Genomic DNA, 26,503 nt, shown 5'->3' with positions numbered 1-26,503 from the left:
AGTTCGGAAGTGGTAGTCGGGTAGCAGAGAACGCACCGAGGCAGACAAAAGCGCGAGTTGTGGTTGGGGGTGTCTAAACCTGCCGGGCTGTATGGGTTTCGCACAGATGGAAAATAAACCAAGTTCCCCGCGGGGGTGGGTGACAGACACGAGCGAGGTTGATGGGGTAGCAAGAAGAGTGCACCAGTGACTACCCAGAATGCCAGAGTTTAGGGGCTCGGACATAGGACATGGCGACTTGTGGATCCCCCGGAGCAATGGGATGCCGGAGCAATGTGGGGGGGGATTGTGTGACCGGGGAGATGATGTCGTTGTAAAATCTACCGACCGAGCTTGCCGAAGTGTCGAACTGCGGGCCTGGCGCTCGGTAAAACGACATGGTGTGAGAGCCCATGCAACCAATGTGGGCACGGGCGGTGGTCAGTGACGTGTTGACAGCCAAGTCCGTCTCCTCCGTCCACCGAGGCTTAGGCTTGTCAAACAGGTATATAGCAATGTGGTGTCGCGCTTGGGCAGCCCCAGAACGCAAGAACCGACAATCCAAACATGTCTCCAGTCGCCGTTGCCCAGCCCGTCAACCTCGAGGACTTTGTCCGCAAGGACGGTGAGTGCGGGTTGTAGCCGGTGCAGCGCCATAGCCGGGGGCGGCGAGAGGTGGCCAGCTCTCGTATTCGGGCCATACCTCCCTGTCTCGCCGCTCGCTCTCCGCGTCTCCGATCTCCCGCTCGCGTGGGCTGTTGAGACGCGAAAGTACACAGAGTTGCTGACGGATACATCCAGACCCCAAGGGAAAGAAGTTTGACGCCGTTTCGGACGCCATTGACGACATCAACATCGCCAAGCTTAAGGACCAGCCCGTTGTCGAAGAAGTCGACAATGCGTACGATGCGTCCGAGTTTGACAGCTCCAAGGACAAGGACACGTTCCGCCAGTTTGTCGACGAGAACGAAGGCTCGCGCCGCTTCTACATTGAGCAGCACACCAAGCAGACTGTCGACTTCAACCGCGAGGCACGCCGCAAGGCTTTTGAGAAGCCCCGTGCGATCATGGGTATCTGGGAGGCCATGGAGATGCTCAACACCCTGGTGGACGCCAGTGACCCCGACACGGATGCTACTCAGATTGAGCACCTTCTCCAGACCGCCGAGGCCATGCGCAAGGACGGCAAGCCCGAGTGGATGCAGCTCACCGGCCTGATCCACGACCTCGGCAAGCTCCTCTACTTCTTTGGCTCTGACGGCCAGTGGGACGTCGTGGGTGACACCTATGTTGTCGGGTGCGAGTTCCCCACCGAGAAGATTGTGTACAAGGACACTTTCAAGGACTGCCCCGACCTCAACCACCCAGTCTACTCGACCAAGTATGGCATCTACGAGCCCGGCTGTGGCCTTGAGAACCTTCTCATCACCTGGGGCCACGACGAGTACCTCTACATGGTTATGAAGGAGCAGAGCAACCTGCCTCAGAGTGCTCTCAACATGATTCGTTACCACTCGTTCTACCCTTGGCACCGCGAGCGCGCCTACACCTACTTTGAGAACGAGGCCGACAAGCAGGCCCTCAAGGATGTTCTCGCTTTCAACCCTTAGTGAGTCTTTTGTCCGCATTTGCGATTGTTTTGCTGACAACGGCAGCGACCTGTACTCCAAGTCCGACTCGAAGCCGGACCCCGTCGCCCTTCGCCCATACTACGAGAGTCTCATTGCCAAGTACATCCCTCACAAGATCAAGTGGTAGACGAAAGAGGCGGGCATCTGTGCGATTGGGTGACCCGAAGGGAGACATATGTGGGGGGCTATAGAGCAAGGCAGTGGCTGTACGAAATGCAAAGTTTATCGATTTTACAGGTTGACTCCCGCGGTCGGCGACTACTGGTCGCTGTTGACTCGGTCTCATTCGTCGGTTATCAGATGGTGACCACGAGCGGCCGGGTTTGGTTTTGTTATTTTCCAACATTCTCGCCCGCTGCTGATGGTACGGACATTGCCTACCGCATTTGGATATAGCGCGGGATGTGCTTTGGCCTTGTGCAGCATCGACAGGCTAGGGGCCTGTGGGCATGGGGAATATTGGCTGAAGCAAGCTAAGTAATGAGCGACTGCGACCCAGCCCAAATATGCATATCTATCGTTACAGACTCTATGCCTTGCAAAGGTGCTGTTCCATTCCAGCTGACAATCCCACAGGCTTCAAATCATGCTCTGTAAACGGCTCTCCATCGCCCTTGTCCTGGAGGAAACGTCAGCTCGGGGGGACAAAAGGTCGCGCGAGCAGCTTACAAGTACGACCTGCCCATCCGGCGTAAACTCGCATTCGCGGAACTTAGGAAGTGAGCTGTTTTGCCACACGTATCTCACTTACGCTCCAGTTCGCCTCAGCTCCAGCTGGGAGGTGGTCTGTGTGGCCGTTGACCAGCAGCACCCAGTCGCCCAGAACTGGCTCGTGTGCCACACCGTCGCAGGCGCCGTTGCAGGACTGTGCCGTCGCAACCTGCTTGTCGCTGGGGTAGCGATCGTCGCTGTAGACAAGGTCGACAGGCTCAAGACCGGCGATCGGAACAATGTTCTTGCGACGGTACAGCGATACGCCAGCGGTGGGTGATTGAACGTCGTGGGCATAGTCACCAAGTAACTGGCATCAGCGCAATCATTTCGGGTTACTCACCGAGCGCCCGAGCGCAATCACAGTAGCGGCATGTGCGACAATGACTGCAGTCGTGGCATCGGGATACTCGGTCTCAACACGGCGGACAAAGGCTTCAACAAAGGTGTCAGAACGCTCCCTGAGCTCCTCCAGGGTCTCGCCGTGTCGAGTGGGCAGGTAGGTCGACTGGTAGGTTGGGTGCAGAGTCATATCCGGGAAGTGTGGTTGGAGCTCCGCAACGGGGTATGGGCGGGCATGCAAGCCGGAGCCTGGTGCTGCCTTTGAAAACCTACGCTCAGCTCAAGGATCATGCCTCCGTGACCTCACCATTCCATGACGCCGTGCTCGCAGTGCACCTCCTTGCCTGTCGCTTTGGCCAGAGGCTGGATGGTCTGGAGACACCGAAAGAAGGGCGAGCTGTAGAGTACGTCGGGCTTGGGCAACGGTGCCGGTGGGTCGCTGAGGAAGTCCCCCAGGTGGTGGGCCTGAACCAGACCTCGTTGGGCAAGCTGGGGTAAGTTGCCTGCTATCCGACATTGTGAACAGGGCAGCTTACAGGAGGGTCATGGTACATTCCTGTCGCGCTTGTCACGATACTAGGGTCCTCCCAGTTGGCGCGGTAGCCGTGCCGGGCAATGTAGACGTTCTCGAGCATGTTGGTAGAAAGTGAGTTGAATGCGGTCGTCAGAGATGGACAATGAAACAGAGATGGATGGTGTAGTGTTGACTTGCCTTGAGGTTTCCGACCGTGTCGGACGGTGACAAGGCTCTGGTGATATGGTGTTGCGGTGTCGGCACGTCATCGCAAAGGCACCGGAATTTGCCGATCACCCGATTCTGACGCACGGGGCCTCACATCCCACATCCTCAAAAGTTGGCACGTTTGCAACACAACAGACTACTGTGGTGCTGTGGTCAACTGGGCCCAACACGGGTGAGAGACCCAAAACCCCTGGTACTTACATGCGCAGCAAAGGGTTGCCAGGTCTTGGCAGCCAAACTGTATACGTCAGCCAACCGACCACGAGTCAACCACCACTTGTCAATCAACTCTCTCGTTTCTTATACCACACCACGGGGACATTGAAACACGAGCGCCCAACACTTATCGCGTTGTTGTTTGAGACAACAAGATGGCCAAAGGTCGCAGATTGGTGCTGCCTACCGACGTGAGATCCGGGTCTGGAATGTCCGCAGCAAGAGATGAAGGGCCAGGCTGGCCGGAGCCCCAACTACGGTCGAAGGGATGTACACAACAACCCCAAGCACGTTCGTGGTGATGAGCTGCAACTCAACCAGTCCGAAGCTCGCTAAGGTCGGACGACCGACCCGAAGCTCATGTCGAAAGATCTGTCCGCAGCTTCTGAAGGAGCATAAAAGCTGCCCAGAGAGCCGCACTTGTGACGAACAACTCACAAAAGACAAGCCAGCACCACAATGAAGACCGTCGCCCTCTTCGCTCTCCTCTCCACCCTCGTTACTGCCGGCCCAATCGAGTCGCGGAGCACCCAGTCGTGTGACACTGCTCCCTACTCGTCGGGTCCGAAGGTCTCAACAAGTGAGCATACAATCCTCAGCCTTGGCGCGTATGCGCCTTTCATCTCCCGCCAGTCATCCCTTTGCCGCGACACTCCCAAGGGGTTCACGGTTGATCAGGTCACCATCGTGTCGCGCCATGGTGCTCGTTCACCCACCGCTTCCGCACTCAAGAAGATCACCGCCACCATTGCCAAGGCAACGAATGCTACCATTACCGACGACGCTTTCGCCTTTGTCAAAAATTACACCCTTGACGGGTACACTGCCGATCAGCTTACCGATTTTGGCCGTCGCCAAATGTACGACTCGGGTGTCACCTACGCCAAGCGCTACAAGAGCCTTGCGAAGAAGTCCTTCACACGTTCGGCCTCGCAGGACCGTGTGGTTGAGTCTAGCCAATACTTTATTCAAGGCTTCTCTGGTCAAAAGTTCAACATTATCAACTCAACCTTGCTCACTCTTCCGGATGTTATTGTGTCTGAGGATGCCGGGATGAACAACACCATGGCAAACATGAACTGCCCTGCTTTCGACGATGCGACTGTAGACCCTGGAGACGTTGCGGAGGACAACTGGACTGCCGTGAGTTGTCAATGCTGTAACGCGGATCCTGACTCTATTTCCAGGTCTTTGCCCCACCTATCACTGCCCGCCTCAACGAGAAACTCTCGGGAGCCAACTTTACTGATGCCGATGTTGCCATCCTCATGAGCATGTGCGGCTACGACGCTATCAAGAACCTCGACTATGCCGTTGGCCCTTGGTGCAGCGTCTTCACCGATGACGAGTGGGACCAGAACGAGTGTGAGTGGACCACATCGTCCAAAGATCTTGCTGACTTGTCCAGACTGGTTCGACGTCAGCAAGTACTGGGGACGCAGTTGGGGCAACCCCTACGCCCGCCCTCGCTACAGTGGCTACGTCAACGAGGTCATTTCGCGCCTTACCGGCAACCCCGTCGTTCTTGGTGGCTCCACAAACTCGACGCTCGACACCAACGCTGTCGACTTCCCCCTCGACAGGACGTTCTACATGGATGCGACCCACGATAACGACATGTCAGGATTGCTTGCAGCCCTTCGTATCGGCAAGGACGACCCACTTCCCACTGGTGTCGCCACGGACAAGATCCCCCGCCACCACTTCACTGTCTCGCAGATCGTCCCTTTTGCTGCTCGTTTCGCGATTGAGCGCCTGTCGAACAAGGCGGGTGACAAGTACGTCCGCATCCTCATCAATGATGCGGTTTCGCCCATGGATTTCCCGGGCTGTGGCGACTATGGCTGGGCGGGCATGTGTGAGCTCGACGCGTGGGTCGCTGCCCAGTCGTACTCTCAGGACGTCAACTCGTACTATGACGAGGTTTGCAGCACCAACTACAACGTCACGGTGCTTCTTGAGTAAAGGTGTTACTGTGGGAAGGGGGTTGTGAGACATGCTGTTAATATCGAGCTTTGGGGATCAGGCTTTATGAAGAAGAGTTGTGGATTGCAAGTGGTGTTTTGGTGGCACTTGTGGTGGAGACACGAAAGTGGAGGCAGCGGAAGTAAATTGAATCCGTTGGCTAGCGGAATCTGTGTGGCCAGCGGAAGTAAATCGGCATGTACAGTATGTACCCCTTCAGGCCCCTCAGCCTCCATAATGCGATTATCTGACCGTGTTCATGTGTTTTGCCATGCATGTCAATTCCGCGGTTCGCGGGTGGGTGGTGTGCTGTTCTGCACCGACGGGGTGCCAAGTCTGTGCTCACCGCAGACACGCCGTCAGTCCCAGTGTGCGGCGATTATGTGAACCAGCAACTACAGCCCGTGAACGTCAGCGGCGTTCCGACCTCCAGCGGGCAGCGGGGCCCTTGTCAGCCCTTGTCAACCGCCAATGGCGCTTCGCGTCCTCTTGCCATCCTCCCACTTCCACTCCACTTGCCATTGTTCCCTCTAATACGACCTTGGGGATGGAGGACGAGCGGACAACAACTCCACAGGCTGACGTGTATGTCTCTTCCTGAAATGCGACCGATCCCCTTCCGTTCCATGGCCCCCTCCTCCTCGCGCTAACCAGCCAAGGCTCACCCCCCAGGAGTGTGCTCTCATCCTCAAGCTGTCCATGGAAGGGGGCTGGGGTGAGCATGGAGCCAAAGTGAGCCCTGCCCTGCTCAAACATGTCTCTCGAGGCATGCACCGCTTGACTGGGCGGATGGCGTGTTGCAACATCTCCAAGTGGTCGAAACTGGACCTTCTTGTCGGGGCTTTTACACTGAAGACGTATGGCCCTCGTTTCTGGGATGCCTGTGGACTGTCGACTGTTTGGGAGGCAATTCCGTACGAGGAAGACAACTTTGAACAGTCCGAGGTGGGTTAGACAACGGCCAATTTCTGATGGTTTAGGTTGATCACGCAAAGAAATTGGTAGCTCAATTGAGCGAGGCAGATGTGATGGTGCTGAGGCAAGAGGACGAGAAGTGCTAGCAGTTGGGTAATAAAGGAGCGTTGTTTATCACCTTCTAATGGAGAGTGACGTCATTTGAATTGGGCACCCAAATACTCCCGTGATGGTTACAGTAATGTCTTCCCGCACCGACAGCCGTTGTTGACAGCCTTCCAGACCTGACAACCATGCAACCACCCGCCGCAGTTGGTATATGCAGGATATGCAGCACATGCAGCATATCGTCACCACCACATGGCCTGCAGGCCACCGCCGCCAGAGCAACCAGTCACATTCACTGAGCGTTCCCTCCCTTGTCGCAAGACGTCACTGCTTTGCCACAAGCATATACCAAACAAGGCAAGCCACTGACACCAGCAGCACGTCTCGTCTGCCGCGGTGTGCTTGGCTTCGATAGCGATAAACGCACCTAAGAGTCCTCTCACCAGTCCAAGGTTGATGCAGCTGTAGGAGGTTTGCAAGCTGTTGAGGACGATTCTGGACGGCTCGCGAATAAACGCTCGCCGCTCTCACCTTCTTGACTATTTAAAGCAGACCGCAGTCTCACGAGTCTACGGTCCGAACGTCCCGGCGACTACAGCTTTACTTGGCCAACGGACGGTAGTCATCCGGCCATGAAAGATAGACAGTACCATTGGGCATCCAACCGAGCTTGTTCAATCGGGGTGCGGTCCGGAGAGCCCAGCGACATGGCGATCTTGTGCGCGTGGCAACGGCTCCCTGGTCCGTGTTCTCAACAGCTACGCCGACGCCTCACCTGGGGCCAACTCTGCCGCATTCCCGGGGATCGTGGCGCCTGATTGCATCATCGTCGGGGGCGATGCCGTGGCCCCACGTGAGGGTGACAACGCGGCTCGCAGGAACATGAATCTGCAGGAGTTCTATGACTCAAGCCTTGGCAGTGTTCAGAGCTCTGCTGCTGACTCTGCGTCGGACATTCTGGTGAGTCCCAATGTCTATCGCAAGGCCGATCCTCGTCCGATCGGCGTCCGTGGAGGGAGGCACTTCGGTCCGAAAGCGCAAAGACAACGGCCGCCTATAGCCATCAAGGTGGTGGCCAATCCCAGAGTACGAGCAAGATCGAACTGGCCAGGGTCAAATGGTCAATTGGGTTAGCGTCGTCGACAAGCTGGATTTGGAGCTTTCCCCTGTTTGGGAGCGATAGCCTGTGAGAATGCGGCAATTGACTGTTTGAACCAAGGGGTAGGTCGGCTTGGAAATGGATGGACATGTGTTGGATTGGTTGCCGACGATGCCCACTTGTGCCTGTCCATGCCAATCTCGCTTGTGCACATGCCTGGCGCCGTTGTCTCGGACGGCAGTCAACCGCCGGGATGATGGGCCGGAAGGATACGCTCCATAGGTACAATCCACCGGAGCCATAAACCGCCCGACAACGACCAGGCCTGTCGCAGAGTGCTACGCCCAGCATTAGCAATGTAGGATTCTACATCGAGCCCAATAGGGTCCAAGGCGCTGACTACTACGGGCGCCGCAGTCAGATATTGAGGAGGGTAGCTTGGGCCATGTCACTCAATCACTATGTACAGAATGTCGTTTCTTGTGAACCCGTAGGCCGTAGGGACATGCAAAGAGTTCCTCCACCTAGTCAGGCTAACCTTTGGTCTTGGCATCGTCGGGCGGAACTCCGTCGCACAGCAGGGCCAAAAGGGGGGATGCAGTTGTCAAGACCACCTGTATATTCAGGCACGAGTAACAGTCCATGTCTCCCTGTTTTGACCGAACAATACTCGCCGAAGTCGAGACCACGCCACCCGGCCGGACTGGCCGTTCCGGCGCCGGAACCGGAGTCGACGGCATACTGGGGCACCTTGGTACCCCGGCGAGGCCACCACCGCCATCACCGGGGTACATATAGGTAACCTCCCGGGGACGGAGGGTCCCCACACACTGTCCCAGGTGACTGCCTACCAGCAACCTGCCGATACACTCATCAACCTTCCTCTATCTATCCCCCGCACGAAACTTGCCGATATCACGTGTCCAGCCAACATGGCCGAACGCACTGTCAAGTCCCAATTTGCCCCAGACCGGGACAACCTCCCATCGCCCGAAGACCTCGGGGTCACGTTGGCTCCCGATGCTTTGGAGCTCGCCCATGACAGCGAGAAGTTGGCGGAAGCCTATGGTCCAGCGAGTAAGTAGGGAGGAGGGACCAAAGTGGATACGGCATTTGTTGACGACTTTCAGACTTCAAGGCTGTTGTGCAGAACAAGGTGGCATTCCTCAGCGCCATCTGCTCGTGTGTCGGTGGCCTCTTGTTCGGCTTTGACCAGGGTCTCGTGTCCATTATTCTCGTCATGCCACACTTCCTCAAGCAGTTCCCAGAAGTAGACGAGGCAGTCACTTCTTCCGCCTCCCTCAACAAGGGTATCATGACTGGTCTTCTGGAGCTTGGTGCTTTCATGGGAGCCCTCATGGCCGGCTACGTCGCCGACAGGTACTCTCGCAAGGCCTCCATCGGATTCGGAATTACTTGGTTTGCCATTGGGTAAGAACGAAAAGATAGATGACAATAGAAATAAAAGTTGAGGCTGACCAAATTTCAGCTCCACCCTCCAGACGGCGTCATTCGGCCTGCCTCAACTCATCGTTGGCCGCTTCATTGGCGGCGTGGGAATTGGTGTGCTTTCAACTACTAGCCCCATGTACATTTCCGAAGTCGCCCCACCGAACATCCGTGGAGGTCTCTTGGCCATGGGAGAGGTACGTTGGTTCTAAGACGATGAAAGATGATGAGGGACATAGAGGTCCTTGAGTGGCGGAAAATTGATTCCGCTTTTTCTTTCCACTCGACTTGTCCTTTCTCTTCATCGTCCCTCCCACGCCTCCTGGAGACCATTACTGACGTTACGAGCTCTCCATTGTGATCGGCATCGTAGTGATGTTCTATATCACGTACGCCACACGACACATTGTCTCGGAGTGGAGTTTCCGCCTGCCCTTCCTTCTCCAGATGGTGCCGGCTCTGCCACTCGCAATCGCCCTGTTCTTCCTCCCCTACTCTCCCCGCTGGCTCGCGTCCAAGGGCCGTGACAAGGAATGCCTGCAGACACTCTGCCGTCTGCGCAACCTTCCTGACACGGACGCCCGTGTGCAGGCCGAGTGGCTCACCATTCGCGCCGAGGCTTGCAGGAACCGCGAGACCCTTGTGCAGACCCACCCCACTCTCATTTCGTCCCCGCTCAAGCTCGAGGTGGCCTCGTGGATTGACATGTTCCGCCCAGCTGTCATTAGGCGTACTATGATTGGTATCGTACTCATGATCGGGCAGCAGTTCTCTGGAATTAACGCCGTGAGTACATCTTGTGGTGGAGGTTGAATCTCCGAGCGGTATCAATTTGGGTCCGGTGCTGATCATGCCACAGCTCATCTACTACTCGCCAACCCTCTTCCAGCAGCTGGGTCTCGACTCTGAGCTTCAGCTCACATTCAGTGGAGTCATGAACGTCGCCCAACTGGTCGCAGTCATCTTCCCCTGCTTCTTCCTTGACAGGATCGGTCGCAAGCCGCCTCTCGTCCTGGGTGGTATTGCCATGGCCCTCTGCCACTTTGTCGTTGGCGGCCTGACTGCCCGTTACGCTTCTGATTGGCCCGCCCACCCCGCTGCCGCTTGGACTGCTGCTGGGTGAGTGATTCCCAGTGTAGAGAAGTTGCCCAGGGAGATGTGGAGAGGGGTGGAAAGGATGTGGTGCGGTGCGGAAATTTTGGTTCCGCTCGACCGCCGATCATCCACCACTCATCCTCCTCCTCTTCTATAACGTCCTCCTCTTCCACAACGTCCTCCACGACCATAACTGACGGTCAGGTTCATTATCGGATTCATGTTGCCATTCGGATTGTCCTGGGGGCCTGTTCCTTGGGCTCTCCCGTCTGAGATTTTCCCCAGCAGTCGACGTGCAAAGGGTCTGGCAATTACCACCTGTACCAACTGGTTCTTTAACTTCATCATTGGTGTCATCACTCCGCCCCTCATCAGTGGAACTGGGTACGGTACCTTCTTGTTCTTTGGAATCTGGTCGACCTTGGCCGGCCTGTGGGCATTCTTCTTCGTGCCCGAGACCAGGGGTGTTACCCTCGAGCAAATGGACAAGGTGTTTGGCAGCCACACCGCGCACGACGACCTTATTGCCAAGGACGACATTCTCAATCGCCTCACTGGCACCACACTGTCCGTTGGTAGCGTTGAACAGAAGTACGATTCGGAGTGGGTTGAGAAGGTGTAGGTTTAAAAATGTAAGAGTAGTAGCGCGTGTTGTCTCAGTACCACGTCTCAGAGAGAAGTATGCAAAAATAAATGCAACAAAGGTACCCACTGCATTGGATTTCTCCCTCACTCGCCAGGCTCATTTTCGAGTCCCGAAATTTTGTAAAATATCTGGAGCATATGTGAAGAGCATATCTGAAGAGCGTGCAGAATGATTGTTCAGCATCCGAAGAGGCCGCTGCCACCTTGGGGGCGCACTTCGGCTTGTTTTTAATTAAGCACCCCACTTATACTATATGGAGGGATTAGGGATCGCCGGAACTATTTACTTCCGTTTTACTTCCGCTTGTCGCCGTTCCACCCGCTCAACTGAAGCCTTGGATCCCAGAGTACTCAGCGCGTGGCCTGGTGTGAGAGGGTGATGGCCATGTATGGCGTGTGTGTATACAGTGTGCATCATGGTGCTACGGGTGGGTGGTGTCGTTACAGCCGTACGCCGTCTTGTCGGCCCGAGGCATCTGCCCTTGTCGCCTCACAGATCCTTGACAGCAGCAACAGTGGCCTCGTCCCCCTGCTCAGCATCCATGTTCTGGAAGTTGTCATTGCCAGTGACACGGTCGCCCAAACCGTCAGCGTCGGCACTGGGACCGGTCTCAGGCGTCTTGTGGCTGGTAGAGACCTCGGCACTCGTGCCAGATACCTCGGCATTTCTGGCGGCCACCGCGGCGTTCCACTCGTCGAGGAGCGAGATACCAGGCCTGGGAATCGGAAGGGCGACCCCTTGGCCGCAGGGGAACTGCCGGGGTTGCGAAGGGTGGTCAGGCAGAGACGACTTGATCTTGCTCAAGTCGAGGGGGCGACCAACCTCGTTGTACTTGAAGGCGAGAGTGGGGAAAGGGTTGAACGTGCGGTGATTCGTGGGCCACGGTTCGGGCTCGGAGGGGACGGCAACTTTGGACACCTCCTCGACATCGTGCTTGGTGGGTTTGTTTAAGGTGTCCGTAGTGGTGGTGTGCTGCCTGGTCACGGTCAGACACTGTGTCCCCTCGTTGTCAACTCACTTGGGGGCCTGACCGGCCGTATAGACCTCGCGAGCCTTGTCGCTCGCCATCGTTGCTGACGTTGTGGCGTGTGAATGCTTGCATCTTGTTGCAACATATCCCACTCTGCCGCACCCCTGGGAAACACACACAGCATTGTCACAGATCACAGAGAATCACATACACGACACCGTGCGCACCTACAGAAACAATGGCGAAGAGGCCGCATCCACACGGGTGCCCGCGTGCGCCTTCCTTCCACACGTTCTACTGGAGCGCCCTGACGCCTGTACGTGATGGTGATGGAGCAGACCAGTTGTAGGGGATTGCAGTGTACACAGAGTACACAGAGTTTTCAAAGTGCTAATCCAAGTTTGATGTCACTGCTCACTGATCACTGATCACTGATACAGGAGAAGTGTGCGCCAGCGGTTTCTCACTCATCACGCCGCCGCCCGTGGACAACATCACAACAATGCCTTGTGGTGTGTGATGCTGCAACACACACGGCCACTGTTTCACGTCATCACAGGATCACAGGGACAGTGTACAGTGAGGGAGTTGATGGAGACATGGATCTATGGCTCGTTGGGCGCACACTGGTACACTGGCCACTGGGCACACACTCAGCTCGCTTCACGTTCACACACACAGGGGGGCGCTGGCGTGCGCTGGACTGCACAGCCCGTGTCCCACCTCGCCACCCACCGCTCACCGCTTCAAGTATCAATCTAGTCTGTCCATCCTTGAAGTCTTGCCCATCTTTCTACAAACCAATATTCACACTCCAAAGCGCCGCACCTCACTCACAATGTCCAGCGACAGTGCTGGCCCGTTGAATGTGTTCAATGGCTTTACAAACGAGTGCGTCAAAGGCATCGATAGCGATTCTATGTAGCCTTTTCGCAGCCCCTAACGACCACACAGTGAGCAGTTCTACACGGGTCGCGGCCATTGCAAAGGCGGCATCCACCAGCGTTCAACCGAGTACTGGGACCCATCAGTGCCAGAGGACTCGGTCACCTATCAGGACCTGACAAGCTACGTCACAGAGTGTTTCAGCCGCCTCGGTGTGAAAGACCCACGCCTCATCGTTGCCACCATGCAGTCGTACACTGTCGGAGAGCACAGCCTGTGCGCCAGAGCAGTGCGCGTGCTCGCCCGTGAGTCATACATCTGTGTTTTGTGTTATGTATGAGACGTCTAACACCCGCTCGCCGCAGTGTACCGCAACGCGGCGTTTCGTAATCACCCTCCCTATAGGGGAATTGGGCCGAACGTTACCAACCGCGGAGGCAACCTCCGTTATTACATTCCGCAGGACCTGGCTACGTCATGGCCGCGAGTGCCGGCGAGGTGAGCGAACCCCAGTTATTTGCATTGCCTTTCCTCTCCGCTAACATTCCATCCAGCGTCCAGAAGATTGTGGAGGGTGAGTGCTCCCCCTCCATTGCGTGCAGGTGCTGACCAGAAACAGACGGGGTTCCCGCAGTTGGGGAGCATGAACGCTTCACCAAGGCGCAGGGGAAATCGCCCTAGCGACAATCGACTCGTTTTGCGAGGTTGGTGAACGAGGCCTCTCCTCTATGCTGACCTTGGCTTCAGGTATTTCTCCATCCTAATTGGAGCAAGCAAGAACATGTCGTCCATCTTTACAACACTCTGCAAGGCATCAAAATGGCTGGGCCGGGGCAGGTGCACCTCGTTGCCGTCTGTGAGTAACACCTGTTGGGATAGCTTTCTCATAACCCAGCCTTGAACCTCGGCCTGTTCGACATGCGTCCAGCTGCCACTGGGACGAGAACCTTTGTCAAAGACAACCTCCAGGAGATACTTGGCCGTGCATGCGGGCCCACCCATGTACCGCCCGGCGAGTTTCGCACGTGGCTGTACAAGGCCTGGTGCAACTATACCGACAAGCCGCCGGGAGCCAGGAAGCCTACCGTGATGCTGGGACAACTCCTCTCGTTGCCAAATCTGCCGCAGGTGACCAATCAGCTCGGTAAGTGTCAAATAGTGCACATGCCATTCTGACAACACTACAGCCAAGAACATGCTCCCCGGAGGGTCGGCGAATGAGCGGGCCACTCTTGCTGTCAAGATCCGCACCTTCGTGGCCCGGGCCGGCCGCAACAACCAAATCGGCTACACTGGCCGCGTAATCATGACGGCTGGCGACAGGGCCGTCGTGACCAAGCTGCTCGTGGAGAGGGGATTGAGCCACGAAAGCCCGCTGGTATCGGACCACATGGCCCAGCAAGTGTTGGCTACCCTCCGCGCAATGGGGGTGGAACCCGGCATCGTCAACTGGAATCCCCAGGAGTGGTCTATCCGCGACACTGCTTTAGCGGTCGTCGCTCTGAAGATTCATTCCCCGCGGTGGTGGCGGGCCTGCGGTTTTGAGGATGTGTCGGTGATCTTACCCTTCCACCAACTGGAACGAAGTGATGTAAGTATTTTGCCTGTCTCCTGTTACTTGTCCGCTGACATGTTCTATCTAGGTGGCGCGCGCTGCGCACGATCTCCTGTCGCTTGATCCTGAGATATTCCGTCTCCTCAAGGACGAAGACGACATGCTGGCGCCGTTTCATCTCACTTTTAACGACTTCGATGACATCAACAAGGTTTTCGGCCAGCTGCTTACCGTCCCCGGCCGGCACGCGAGCGAAGAGGATCTGTGGGCAGAAGAGCGCCTGTCCAAGACGCTTGAATTTATCATTGGGCCTCGCGTTAGTGGTATATCTTGCCAGCACAACAACTGACAAATGACAGCTTCACCGGCGTCTGCGGGCAGGCACGATCTCTTTCACTACCACTCTTCCAAGCCAGCAGCCGTCTCTTGACGAGAGGCCGATGGAGGAGCTTTGCCAGTCGGTCCCTGCTACCAACGATCATCAGGAATACCTTCGTAACCTAGAGCGCACGGATATCGTTCAGCCTTACCGCGTTCATCTTCACGAAACATCCGCCAACTTCGACGACGACGACGAGAGCGAGGACGAGGACACGGGTGCTGGAATCCAACCAGACGACAATCCTTCTGGTGATGAGGACGAGGCAACAGACGTCGACGAGGAGGAGGAGACTCCGGCTGCCGGTGAGGGTATTAATACCAGTCACCGGTCTCCGACCGACAAGGAGCGCGAATTGATGGATCGCTTCGATGGGCAGCTTCAAGCGTTCTTGGTCGCTCTTATCGACCTGGACGTGTCGGGCACGAGTGAAACGTTTTCGGACCTCATGAAAGAGGTAAATCTTCACAGTCGGGCAGCAACTGACACACAGGCCAAGCTCCTCCTTCCCTTTGTCCACCACTGTATCCTCAACAATGACACGCAAGGTCTCTTCACGTGAGCTGAAAGTCTCACGAACAGTCCACTGACAACATCAGCTCGGTCGACGGCAAGGCTCAACTGGTCGACCGCGACCGCCACACATCCCTTGCGCCGTGTTTGTTCGAAACACACGGAGACATCGAGCTCCTCCAGGCGCAGATTGCATGGATGCTGTCGACCCACGGCCAGTTGTCGCAGATTCTTCTCGACATTGCGCATTCTGAGAATCCAGAATCGAGAACGTCCCCCATCCTATTCGAGGCCTTCAAGGTTGGTCACATCCCGCTGGCTTCCACTATCAAGTGGCCTGGTCTCTATCTGGTCAACCCGTTCGGAGTGAGTCCAGTTCATTCCAGTTCAGAACACTGACGCCCAGACATGTTGTCTGTTCGGAATGTCGTTTTCATTGGGACTAAGCCCGCGCACCGCGACATACTACACCCGAAAGTCAACGCCGGCTGGCAAGCGCGGCGCCGTTGCCCGTGAGTTTCATCCCACAAGGCAAGGCTGACCAACAGGCCACGTTGAATTCCCAGGCCAGATATACGCGGTCATGTGGTTTGACGACCCGGCGCCCAAATTCCTTCCGACGTTACCGGTGCCGATGGGCGGCGTGTACGCTGCCAACACCCTCACCATTCTCATGACTGGTGCCGCCATCACGTCTGTCGTCGAGCTCGAGAGCGCCGCGCGTGACTTTGCCAGCAGCATGGACTCGGACGACGAGCCAGAGGGCGACATTCTGGGCCTGAACAGCAACACGGCCGACCCCGGATGCCCTCTCAGGAAGCATGCTGGCATTTCCATGGCCGCCGCTCTCAAGGTCGTGGCCAAGGTGGTGGAGCTGTCGGATGCCCAGACGACTATGCCCATTTTGGCATCCAGCAACCCAGGTGAGCCAGTTGGACAAACGATGGAAGCTCACCACCATAGACACGACCAGGAAAGCCAGGGAGTTTTATGACAAGCATTTCAGCGGCATCTTCCCTCCTGGCCTGGGCCTGTTTACCATCGGAAGGTACATGTCATTGAAGCGCTCCGTCATGGTGCATGCCATCGACACGTTCGAAAAGGAGAACCCGGGTCGTGAGGTCGACACATACTTCATCGCCTCCACGAGCTACTCCCGTTACCGCGCATCGTTTGACAAGGATCTCGCCCACGTCCCTCGCTTCCGTATGGTTGTTCTGCCCGAAGAGTAGAAGTGGTCAAGTAGAACGTCACATTATGCAATAAGCTGCTTTGAACGATCGGAATGTGGGGGTATGCCGATGATGGCTATATGACAACAGCTGCCTGGCTGTCGACGAGGCTGCTGCGTGGCGCGGATGAATGGCTGTGTATCTGGAAGATGTGCTGTTTTGGCCACTTGTGTACCACCGTTCACGATGATCATGGGTCCGCACCCGTTGTGCAAGGCAGCCTCGTCAACCAGGGATGCCAGACACCTCCTGCATTATCGTTGCCAAGGTCCGCACCACGCGGTGGCTGCGGGACGGTCTAGTTAGGGGGCAACTCGTAGATGAGAGTGGACAATGGCTGCCAGAAGTATGGACAGGGTCGGAATACCTATGTAACATGTACATGCACGCCGGCGTTATCTCAGACTACTATCTACACCATCTACCAACCGAAGTCGTGGTAAATCGGCTTGTTGCGGGCTTTGCTCTGCCAGTCACTGCTGGAGATCTGGGGGCCGGGGCTAGGGGTGCCTAGAGCGTCAGACATCAGGTAGCAGTCCTTGTGATCAACTAGGAGGATACGTTACGTCGCTTGGAGTCGAGGATGCGCTTGCGCAGGGCCGCGCGTTCCGCCTCGACTGCGGCGGCAGCGTCGGCGGCGGCCTTTGCGTCCTCTTCGGCGATCTTGGCCCACTTGGCCTCCCACTCCGCTGAGAGGGTCAGCATGTGGAAATCGATATGGCACCTACGGCGGATCAAAGTGTCGACCTTGGCGCTGCTGGCGCGCCTGTTGCCACCCTTCTTCTGGGACGCCTGGTGGTGAGCAGAGAACGACGGTGTGAACACGCACCTTGGGCTTGCTGCAGGCCCTGCCTCCCGGTAGGGTGCTGTGCGACGTCAAGGTCTTCCTCGTCTTGACAGCCTTGTCCTTGTTGCCGATGTCCTTGGCGGCGCGGCACTGAAGACATTGGGCGTGGTCATCGATGTGGGTGTGGTCAATGTGTGTGGCGTCGTTTGTTGTTGTTTGGGAGGGGGGATCGATTATGGGTGGGCGTTGGGCAGAGGAGAATGGATGGACCGAGCGTACCCGGAAACAAGGGTGTACGAGCGGCGAGATGGTGATCCATAGTGTCAGCTCGGTGTGGGCTTCTGCGGAGAGAGTGTATCGATGGGGGTCGGATGGTGGACGCGGTGTGCTGCGACATACCTTGCTCTTCGTGGCAGGGTGGGAGTCACTGCCCTGGTGGGACTCACACGCGGGCTCGGGGCGCTCGCGCTCCTGCTCCGCCTCGTCCTCGTCCTCGTCCTCGGACCAGTCCCAGTAGGCGTCCGAGTCCGCGGCCGTGGTGGTGCCAGTGTGGCCGGCGGTGGTGATGGATGCGGCGGTAGGGCCAGGGGAAGAGGAGGCGGTTGAGGAGGACATGGTGGAGGTGCGGTTGATGAAGAGAAGAGAGAGAGATAAGACGTGCGCTGTTGGCCACCCCACGTACCACCCAGTTTGGGAGGGCCCTCTGACGCTGTGACGCCCCGGCGCCATTCACACGCGACCGTCGTCCAGCTGCCCCACCTGTGGCCTGTGGCAGTGTGCGTGTGTGTGGTAACCCCTGCATATCAGTCCCCCCCCCCCCCCCCCCCCCCCCCCCGCCCCCCACATAACAGTGGCAACAGCGGGTGTGTTTTGTGTTGACCGTCTCCCCTTTCTTCTCTCTTTCACTAGTCTCCATTTCTCATATCTTCTCTCATACAATCCAACGTTCACGCACCCAACAAACACACCCCACACTCGCACTCGCGGTGAAACATGTGAAACATCTGGGGCCCCTGGCCCCTCACTCGTGGACCTGACATGATATACGATGCCGCCGGCAACCGGTCCCAAACGTTCAACGGCCGGCTACCGTCGCCAGACAGAGTCGGTCGAGACCAAACCCGAACCCAAGCCCTTGCCCCAGCACCTTCACGATGAAGTTTCGCGAGAGCCATGAGTATCATCACGTCCACGCGCCCGCCCGCAGCTCGCCTAGCGTTGCATTACCATCTTCAATAACCATCACGCCTACCACGAGTTCGACGACGGCACCGTCGCAACGCCATACCCGTCCTCTGCATGCCTTGGCGCCTGGGGTAACGCGCTCAGTGCACGCGTCATCACGATCCACTCGATCCAAGGCCTGGGCAGCTTCCTGGACTTGATCCAGGTCGTACTGGACCGCACAGGGCGGGCAAGTATCCGCGTTGGAACCATTTACCTGGGCCATCGCTTCTTCGAGGACTTGGCTAACGTGCGATTCAAGAGGTCCTCCTGCCCGGCGGCCCAAATGTTTGAAAAGCTGTGCGCGAGCTCATCGGCTTGCTAATGCAAGTCGACGCACGCAAGGTCAGATATATCAGCTCGACCATCAAGAGCACAACGCACCTCGGCACAAAGCCTTCGTGCAGAGCGTCGTACACCCTTTCTCGGCCAGATTTATGGGCCTGGCAGCCGACACTGCATGGGCGTCGAGACCCAAGACGACGACTTTACCGTGGACATGTCGAGCGCCTCGCCGCCGAAGAGCTCAGCCGTCACTCCACCCACTTCCCTGCCTTTCCCCTGGACCCTGCGTTTGTTGAACAGATGAACGGTGCGCTCATGCCCAAACATCTGCACTGTTGTGGTCTACCCCGGTGTCCCCCACAACACGTACCTTGTGGACGGCGACAAGCTCACGCCTACGTTTGATGTTACGGGCAACTCACACTAATGTCGCACCTCCAGCACCGAGGCATCCCCTACTTCTTCCACGCGACACCTAAACCTCTCCCCAAGAGCACGCAAGCTAGGACGAGCACACACAAGTATACCTCAAGTCGGACAACGGTGAAGAATGGGTATGTTAGGAGATTAAGAGCCAGATATTCGCCGAAGCCCTTCCCCTCCGTTTGTTGAATCTTTCCGCGACACTTAAATGCCCACGAGGTGAGCTGCACAGTCGCCATGCCACATCGCGCTTCGAACAGACTGCACTTTCGCTTCCATTTCATGCATTTAAACACATCCTCTACTCGTCGCCGTTACTGTTCCAAGTGAACTTTGAGAACACGGCTGGCGACCGGCAGCCATGACCATGCTTGCCCTGTGCGAAGAGGCCCAAAAAGGTGCCAGTGAAGGGCGAGTCCCATGGACGGGTCCGCACGAGGGCAGTGGCCTCGATGGTACCGACCTGGATTTCCTTGCCGCCCTCCTGGGTTGCGTAAAAGGTGTAGCCATCCCTCGCCGCGACCACTCGGACTGACACGGCCGGACCAGACGAAGGGAACACGGTCTCCTGTGCGGGTTAGTAAGCTGGCCACTCAACAGAACACAAAGACCTACGGTAAAGCCATCTCCATCGTCGGGCCTGCGGAAGACAAGCTCTGTGGGAACCGGGCTACCATCCACTGGTGCCTTTCCACGGAGGGTGAAGCTCGCATAGCACCACTTTGACCACCATACCGTGACGCCGGCTTCCTCACTCTCAGCCAACGGCTGGAACGCGACATCCGCCGTCCACTCGCCAGTGAAGGCGGTCTGCTTCTTGAGCAGCATCGTGACCGACTCGTCCTGCTCCAGACGGAAGGGTCCACCGCGGATCGCGAGCGATCCCGGGTGCGAAACGAGAGAGTGGAATGCCTTCTGAGGGGTGCGCAGGTTGTAAAACCCTTCCTTGGTGAGGTCTGGCGTGTGTCAGCAGAGCTCACGTAGGTGTTACGTACTTGTGTCTGCCGTAAAGTCGTAGCTCCATGACTGAGCCGGCGAGATCCTGGCCAATCCAACACTGGGATCGCCGTCGACAGTGATGCGCTTGCCGCCGTTGACGATCGGCCAGTCGTTGACCCACTCGACAGGTGCCAGGAAAGTCTCGCGGCCGAGCTGGCTGAGGTTGCCGTTGTGGTTGCGCACGGCGAGGAAGACGGCCCACCAGCGCCCGTCGTGGCCCTCAACCATGTCCATGTGACCGGTTTGCTGGACGTAGGGGTCGTCGTCGTTGAAGACCATGGGGTTGACACCCTTCGGGCCGACCTCCCACGGTCCCAGCGGCGACACATCGGAACGCTGCACCCACTCCTGATGCTCTACCTCGGTGCCACCGTCGGCGGTGATGAGGTAGTAGTAGTTGCCGCGCTTGAAGATGTGTGGCCCCTCGCTCACTTGGTTCCCGGTGGCCGGGTTGAAGCGAAGGAGGACCGGTTCCGAGAGCGTGTCGCCCGTCGCGATATCGATCTTGGCACCGTAGACTGAGAGATTGAATACGCCTGGGGAGGGGAAGAGTGGGACGTTGGGACGGTGGGCAGCCCATGCCTGGTAGACCTGTCCATCGTCGTCAAAGAAGAGCTAATGTGAGCCTGGGGTCCAAGTTTTATGCCAACTCACGTCCTGGTCAATGCCAAGGAGGTCCATGAACACGGGCTCGCTCCACTTGGTCTCGTCGAAAATGTCGTCCGTCCAGACAAAGAAGCCACGGACTCCGGGCCTGGTCTCGTGTGGAGCGCGCTGCGACATGCGGTGGTTGCACGTGGTGATCATGTAGAACCGACCGTTGTGATGGCGGAGCGTAGGAGCGTAGATGCCTCCACCGGCCTCGGGGGAACGCATGGTGAGTTGCGTAGGGCGGTTGAGGGCATGTCCGATGAGCTCCCAGCTGGTGAGGTCCTTGCTGTGGTAGATGGGTACGCCAGGAAAGTACTCAAAGGTCGAGGTTGCGAGAAAGTAGTCGTCCCCGACACAAATAATGGTCGGGTCGGGGTTGAAGCCCGGGATGATGGGATTGCGGTATCCAGTTGCCATGATGGTGCTCGAGGGTGTGTGTGTTGACGGTCTTGAATGCCTGCCGAGTGCTTTAAAGGCACTCCATGGGCGGACATTTCTCGCTGGAATTGAAGACCGAAGTGATGTGACAGGCAGACCGAGCCATCGGAACGGCAACTCGGTTTGAGAACCGGCAGCATTGGTGGGCTTCGGCTGATCTTGCGGCGGCGATGATTAAATGTTTTGCCGCTCCTTCTAGTGCGTGCAGTTGTGGCTAGTTTTACCGCGCGGCTGGATTTTGATGCCATTTTTACCGTTGCTCCATGTGCAAGCAATGCAAGTTTTACCGTTCCACAACTCGCAAAGCATTGTGTGGTGTTCTATCCGACCCCGCACACGGCTATTTTATATTTTGAGGCCCGGGGGCGGCTGAAATCCGCCCAATCTCTCCGCTCCGGCCCTCCCCCAGGCCCCAGAAGAGTCCGATCTGCATTCATCTGGCAGAACGACGCTTTGTTGTACGCCAGCATGAAAGTGTGAATGCCGACGACGGCAGAAGCCCCAATCTACCGCAAGTCCCAATGTCAGGTGATGTTCTTTTCCGCTACCGCAGTCGTCGCCCCCAATATCAACCGTAAAAGCTCCGATAGCCGACCTCCGTCGCAGGTGGCGCGTGGGGCCATGTATTGTGGGCACTGATCGACACGAGGATATAAGTTGCGGGGCCTTGGAGTCCCCAACATTTCTCTCCATGGACACCATGACTTCCACAACCACGCAAGCACTCGCGGGCCTCGAGCTCTCCAAGGAGACCACTGAACACATCGACAAGGCTGACCGGGCGGCGGATGACGGCTTTGCCGACATACCCTTGTCCAAGTTCGCGGCCATGCCCACCAGTCAGCTCATTCGAAAGTTCTGGAGACTGTATCTGTGCGGTCTGAGTGTTTCGCTCGCTGCCATGTACATTGGGTACACTGTCAGCACCCCAGGCAACGTCGTGGCCAACCAAGGTACGTAGTGCGCCTCGGAGAACCGTTTACAGAGGGGTTCAACTCACACCCGTTCAGGTTTTATCAACCAGTTTGGCACAGTACACAACGCGCAAACTGGTGCGCTTGAGCTCAATGCTTCGCACATTTCGCTATGGGCTGGATTCAGCTATGTGGCGCAGATAACGACACAGATCCTCTCCCCAATCAGTGGCGACCGCTACGGCCGTCGCTTCAACATGTACTGCTTCACAATGGCCATGGTGATTGCGATTATTCTTGAGATCGTCGCAAAAGACTGGAAAGTGTATCTTGTCGCCAAGGTGAATCGATCAACTGTGAAACGGCACATCGGCACTTTGCTGACGTCAAAACTAGGTCTTTAGTGGACTCTGTTGCGGTTTCCTGGGTACAACGGTGATGGCGTACATGTCAGAGATCAGTGAGTACTGTAAACACATTGACAGCGGCTAATCCTCTCAGCCATGCCACAGATGCGTGGTACCTTGCTGGCTTCGTTCTCGTTCTCGTGGTCCCTTGGCGGCTTGTTCTCGGCTATTGGACTCCAGGTGCTGGCGACCACCGCTCCCCTCGAGTACAAGAGGATCTTCTACAGCGAATTTGTTTTGCTGGCGATTTGGCTGCCCCCTCTCTTTTTCCTTCCCGAATCGCCTGGTGAGTAATTCGAGAGACACCCCTAATGAAACGCTGACTTTGCCAGCCTGGCTAGCCGACAAGGGCAAGGACGACAAGGCAAAGAAGTCGCTCCGCCGTCTTGTTGGCAAAGTCGATGGCTATGACGTCGACTACGAGTACAGCTGCATCAAGGCTGAGATGGACCAGTCCAAGGCACTCCTTGCTGCCAAGACGGACAATGGATGGAAGGCGTTGTTCAAGGGTTCCAACCTCAAACGCGCTCTCATCAGCACGATTCCGTTTACTTTCCAGAACTTTGTTGGAGTGCCCCTTGTGTACGGCAACACCACCTACTTCTTCCAAACTGCCGGACTTCAGGACGCTTTCCTGGGAAGCTTGATTATTAGCATCATTGGCATCTTCGGGTGAGTGGATGATCGTTCATGATGTTTAAGAGTGTGGGTTGCTGACCATAGCTAGCATTGGAATATCCTTCCTGTACCTCGTCGAGCGTGTCGGACGACGTACCTTGGTCCTCGTGGGCTCGGGCGTGTGCATCGTCTGTTGCCTCATCATCGGTGTTCTCGGCACTCAAGATATCAACGACCGCCTCGCCATTGCCCTCATCACCCTGTGCTCTGTTTGGGTGTTGTTCTACTCGTTCTCACTTGGCCCGATTGGTTGGATGGCTCTGGTCGAGATTTCGTCACCCGTCCTGCGCGCCAAGACGGCCGCCATGGCGACCGTCATCCAGTCCTGCACCGGTGTGCTCTTCAACTACACTGTGCCCCTGATGCTGTCGCCCCAGTACGCCGGGTGGGGGACAAAGATTGGCTTCTTCTTCGCAGGTCTCTCCGTTCTGTACTGGATTCCGACTTACCTGTGGTTCCCCGAGACCAAAGGACGCAGTTATGCCGCCTTGGACGAGCTCTTTGAACGTGGCGTGTCCCCGCGTCACTTTGCAAAGACCAAGACGTCGGTCGAGGAGAGTGCAGAGGTCATGCACCCGACCGCCTAATTGATAGTTGAGGAATGCAAATCATGGTGGTATTGTTCTGATTAGATTGGCCGGGCAAAAGTTGGACGAGACCCACGAGGTCCACGAGCTTTCATCGGAGCGGAGCGCTCAAGTGCAGCAGTCTGCCGTGGGTTTCCGGCGGCCACAATAGGTGATAGGAATAACTGTTTGGCCGATTGATGGGGCCACTGCAACGGCCAGTGGCCAGTGGCCCACTGGAATCACAAGCAAGCCGCCACAGGAACGATCAACGACGGACGCTCCCCATGCACCTTTATTGTTGTAAACGGGATTGACGATGTGTTGCGGTTTATTTTTGGACCACGGAAAGATTAGTATGAATAACAGGCAGGCCGTGTGCACACCCGTCTCTGCAAGCGAGCGAACAAACGAGAGGGCATGCCACGGTACCGCTGATATCCGCTGCTGAGGGCGACGTTCCGCGCGGCGCCATTAGCCGGTCATTGCCGCAGCCAGGTGGTCGCTTATCACCAATTGTAAATAAAACACATGTCATTACGCTCGTTTATCAAACACTTCAATCGAATAACCATACGATGACATCAAACAATTGGCATTTGCGTACTCCCTCACACAAAAGCGTGTGTTCCCCCTGTCCAAGAACCCGAACAGATGGGCGGCAAGCTCCACACCGCGGGTTTCCGCGGCATCCAAAACGTCGCTTTTAATGAACGAAGAAGCGTCTGTCGGTCAGAGCAGCACACCCCCAGTCCATTGATCGTCGGTGGCTGTGGGTACCTCGGCTGACGCCAGTTGCCCACTTTTTGTTTTCTCACGTCGGAGCCACGTCGAGCCACGTCGGGCCACGATGTGCTCATCTTGGTACCATGTGCTGGCCATCTTGGGATGGTTCACGAGCGGAGCGAGGGGAGCCTCGCCTGACCGTGTGGGCACAGCTCTTTGGCCACAACGCCTGTGGCTGTGGCGGCGTGGAGCCTTGCCCGTGTGCATGTGATGATAAGCGGTGGCATGAGCCTTCCTCGACGGTGTGGCGCATAACACGGTGTATGGGGCGGTGAGCGCCTGGTGCCGCCGAGAGGTGGGCACATGCCGCAAGTGGTTTCAAACGGCCCTTCCGACCAAAAGACACAGTAAACGCCACGGGCGATGGCCGCGATGGCCACCCACCACCCATATTGGTGTGGCCACTGGCCGCTTGTCGGTTTGGGGGGGGCTGACGGGGCGGCGCCTGCCGTATGTGAGTGGGCTCGGGCGTGAGGAGCGTCGAGCGGCCTGCACATGCACTCGCCGTGCCGCCATGGGCTGTGGTTCCAGTACATGGTCACATGCTCCCAGATCCCTTCCTGTGGCATGACATCACAGGATCACGGTGCGAGTGCATACACCCCTCTGGGATTTCGAATCTGGTCGGCCACTGCCGTGCCGGTGTCGTGTCGTGCCCGTGCCGGGCAATCTCGATGCTTCGTCGACCCCATGTGTGCACGCACATACGACGACATTTCCGTCCCAGATCACACAATAGCCGTTCCGTTGGTGGAACGGGAAATGTCTCTGATATCTGAGCGTACGCTTGTTTGATGAAATGTTTGACCGATAAGTAAGACATGATAAGGTAAGCGACTATCGGTGCTGTAGAAATGGTGTTGGGCATGCTATTGGCAGAGTCGGAACAACAGGTTATCATGGGTAATCGTGAAAGATAAATGGGTTCGTGCGGGGTCAGGGACACTGACAGGACCGAGGACGGCGGAGGACAATATGATGATATGGTGCCGCCCACGTCGAGGCGGGAGGGCGGGGGAATCATGTGGGTCCACGCGGTACACTTCTGGTCCAGTCCGCAAACCCGGGGCCCGTCAACGCTGGCGTGGCCGCTTTGGTCCTGGCACTCTCTAGTGATCACTACGAGCCATCTGCAATGTCGTAGTACAGTACATTTGTCTTGCCATAATGCGGGTCTCGAACACGCAGTAAACGCGTTTGTCGGCCATCGCAGGCGATAGGGGCCGAGGATGTTGGGCAGGGTGGGCAACAGCAACGATGGGCCAACAGAGACGCGGAGCTCCGTATGGACAACCCCTTTATACTCGGGTCGCAGGTAGGCGATCCATGCGCAGCAGTGCAGCAGATCACCTGAGTTGCAATAACGTTTTGTACCGAAGCGAATGCCGAGCGGAACTGCAACGGGTCTGGGGGAGATCCGGGTTTAGAATTTGCCTGTGTGACGCCGTGGCGCGCCTGGTGAATGAGATCACTTGAGGGTGGGTCAATGCTCTCAAGGGAAAATGCCTATGCGGGGTACAGCGAGGGTGTTAGATAGTACGCGCACACATGTCCAATAGCAACCCCGCCTGAACAGCGCGCACTGGGCAGCCCGGCAGAAGGTTGCAGAGTGCCCCATGCTGCCCACTTGCCCGCGTCGCAGCGGCGGCCCAGACCCCAATGGGGGCTCTGCCCTGGTACCCATCCATGCCGCGCTTGGCACGCGAGCCCCGTCTATCTTGAGCGGGCCAAGGATTTCCCTAGCTCCGGACTGCGCCGTGAATAAACGGGAGGGCAACGCTTACGGACAGGCGCCAAGAGCATGGGGCACAGATACGATGTACGTACATTAGGCAAAGGCAATCTGCAGCCCAACGCGGGGGGGAGGGGGGGGGCACAGGGCCATGCTCAACCGAGGTCAAGGCACGAATCGG

The 26,503-nt window shown here is 57.0% G+C and overlaps 10 protein-coding genes across 10 annotated transcripts; 6 read left to right on the top strand and 4 right to left on the bottom strand.

Annotated features, from left to right (window-relative positions):
- Window positions 1-546: 546 nt before the first annotated feature.
- On the top strand, window positions 547-1,737 carry EHS24_007330 (uncharacterized protein; the record flags this gene model as incomplete). The annotated part of the gene is made up of 3 exons (XM_028622702.1): window positions 547-604; window positions 781-1,588; window positions 1,635-1,737. The coding sequence occupies 3 exons, from the start codon at window positions 547-549 to the stop codon at window positions 1,735-1,737; spliced, it is 969 nt and encodes a 322-aa protein (XP_028476595.1).
- A 402-nt stretch (window positions 1,738-2,139) lies between these two features.
- EHS24_007329 (uncharacterized protein) lies at window positions 2,140-3,298 on the bottom strand (the record flags this gene model as incomplete). The annotated part of the gene is made up of 6 exons (XM_028622701.1): window positions 2,140-2,229; window positions 2,280-2,321; window positions 2,362-2,631; window positions 2,686-2,932; window positions 2,971-3,152; window positions 3,200-3,298. The coding sequence occupies 6 exons, from the start codon at window positions 3,296-3,298 to the stop codon at window positions 2,140-2,142; spliced, it is 930 nt and encodes a 309-aa protein (XP_028476594.1).
- A 782-nt stretch (window positions 3,299-4,080) lies between these two features.
- Window positions 4,081-5,586, top strand: EHS24_007328 (uncharacterized protein; the record flags this gene model as incomplete). The annotated part of the gene is made up of 3 exons (XM_028622700.1): window positions 4,081-4,764; window positions 4,809-4,986; window positions 5,030-5,586. The coding sequence occupies 3 exons, from the start codon at window positions 4,081-4,083 to the stop codon at window positions 5,584-5,586; spliced, it is 1,419 nt and encodes a 472-aa protein (XP_028476593.1).
- A 3,054-nt stretch (window positions 5,587-8,640) lies between these two features.
- Window positions 8,641-10,874, top strand: EHS24_007327 (uncharacterized protein; the record flags this gene model as incomplete). Its single annotated transcript, XM_028622699.1, has 6 exons — window positions 8,641-8,785; window positions 8,839-9,139; window positions 9,198-9,354; window positions 9,506-9,943; window positions 10,017-10,276; window positions 10,457-10,874. The coding sequence occupies 6 exons, from the start codon at window positions 8,641-8,643 to the stop codon at window positions 10,872-10,874; spliced, it is 1,719 nt and encodes a 572-aa protein (XP_028476592.1).
- A 513-nt stretch (window positions 10,875-11,387) lies between these two features.
- On the bottom strand, window positions 11,388-11,966 carry EHS24_007326 (uncharacterized protein; the record flags this gene model as incomplete). The annotated part of the gene is made up of 2 exons (XM_028622698.1): window positions 11,388-11,874; window positions 11,917-11,966. The coding sequence occupies 2 exons, from the start codon at window positions 11,964-11,966 to the stop codon at window positions 11,388-11,390; spliced, it is 537 nt and encodes a 178-aa protein (XP_028476591.1).
- Window positions 11,967-12,706: 740 nt separating this feature from the next.
- Window positions 12,707-13,400, top strand: EHS24_007325 (uncharacterized protein; the record flags this gene model as incomplete). Its single annotated transcript, XM_028622697.1, has 5 exons — window positions 12,707-12,759; window positions 12,823-13,058; window positions 13,119-13,251; window positions 13,308-13,327; window positions 13,396-13,400. The coding sequence occupies 5 exons, from the start codon at window positions 12,707-12,709 to the stop codon at window positions 13,398-13,400; spliced, it is 447 nt and encodes a 148-aa protein (XP_028476590.1).
- A 172-nt stretch (window positions 13,401-13,572) lies between these two features.
- Window positions 13,573-16,432, top strand: EHS24_007324 (uncharacterized protein; the record flags this gene model as incomplete). Its single annotated transcript, XM_028622696.1, has 10 exons — window positions 13,573-13,609; window positions 13,649-13,897; window positions 13,941-14,344; window positions 14,397-14,624; window positions 14,668-15,144; window positions 15,181-15,245; window positions 15,287-15,566; window positions 15,607-15,712; window positions 15,749-16,123; window positions 16,164-16,432. 10 exons carry the CDS (start codon window positions 13,573-13,575, stop codon window positions 16,430-16,432), a joined length of 2,490 nt encoding a protein of 829 aa, XP_028476589.1.
- A 421-nt stretch (window positions 16,433-16,853) lies between these two features.
- Window positions 16,854-17,834, bottom strand: EHS24_007323 (uncharacterized protein; the record flags this gene model as incomplete). Its single annotated transcript, XM_028622695.1, has 5 exons — window positions 16,854-16,942; window positions 16,999-17,121; window positions 17,161-17,215; window positions 17,262-17,369; window positions 17,619-17,834. 5 exons carry the CDS (start codon window positions 17,832-17,834, stop codon window positions 16,854-16,856), a joined length of 591 nt encoding a protein of 196 aa, XP_028476588.1.
- A 1,618-nt stretch (window positions 17,835-19,452) lies between these two features.
- EHS24_007322 (uncharacterized protein) lies at window positions 19,453-21,218 on the bottom strand (the record flags this gene model as incomplete). The annotated part of the gene is made up of 4 exons (XM_028622694.1): window positions 19,453-19,719; window positions 19,767-20,107; window positions 20,147-20,765; window positions 20,805-21,218. 4 exons carry the CDS (start codon window positions 21,216-21,218, stop codon window positions 19,453-19,455), a joined length of 1,641 nt encoding a protein of 546 aa, XP_028476587.1.
- Window positions 21,219-21,939: 721 nt separating this feature from the next.
- On the top strand, window positions 21,940-23,825 carry EHS24_007321 (uncharacterized protein; the record flags this gene model as incomplete). The annotated part of the gene is made up of 6 exons (XM_028622693.1): window positions 21,940-22,192; window positions 22,250-22,494; window positions 22,550-22,613; window positions 22,655-22,846; window positions 22,893-23,232; window positions 23,288-23,825. 6 exons carry the CDS (start codon window positions 21,940-21,942, stop codon window positions 23,823-23,825), a joined length of 1,632 nt encoding a protein of 543 aa, XP_028476586.1.
- Window positions 23,826-26,503: the final 2,678 nt, after the last annotated feature.

The sequence above is a fragment of the Apiotrichum porosum genome, assembly GCF_003942205.1.
Source record: "Apiotrichum porosum strain DSM 27194 chromosome Unknown scaffold_5, whole genome shotgun sequence".
NCBI classification, from domain to species: domain Eukaryota; kingdom Fungi; phylum Basidiomycota; class Tremellomycetes; order Trichosporonales; family Trichosporonaceae; genus Apiotrichum; species Apiotrichum porosum.
This window is presented reverse-complemented; position numbering and strand designations above follow the sequence as displayed.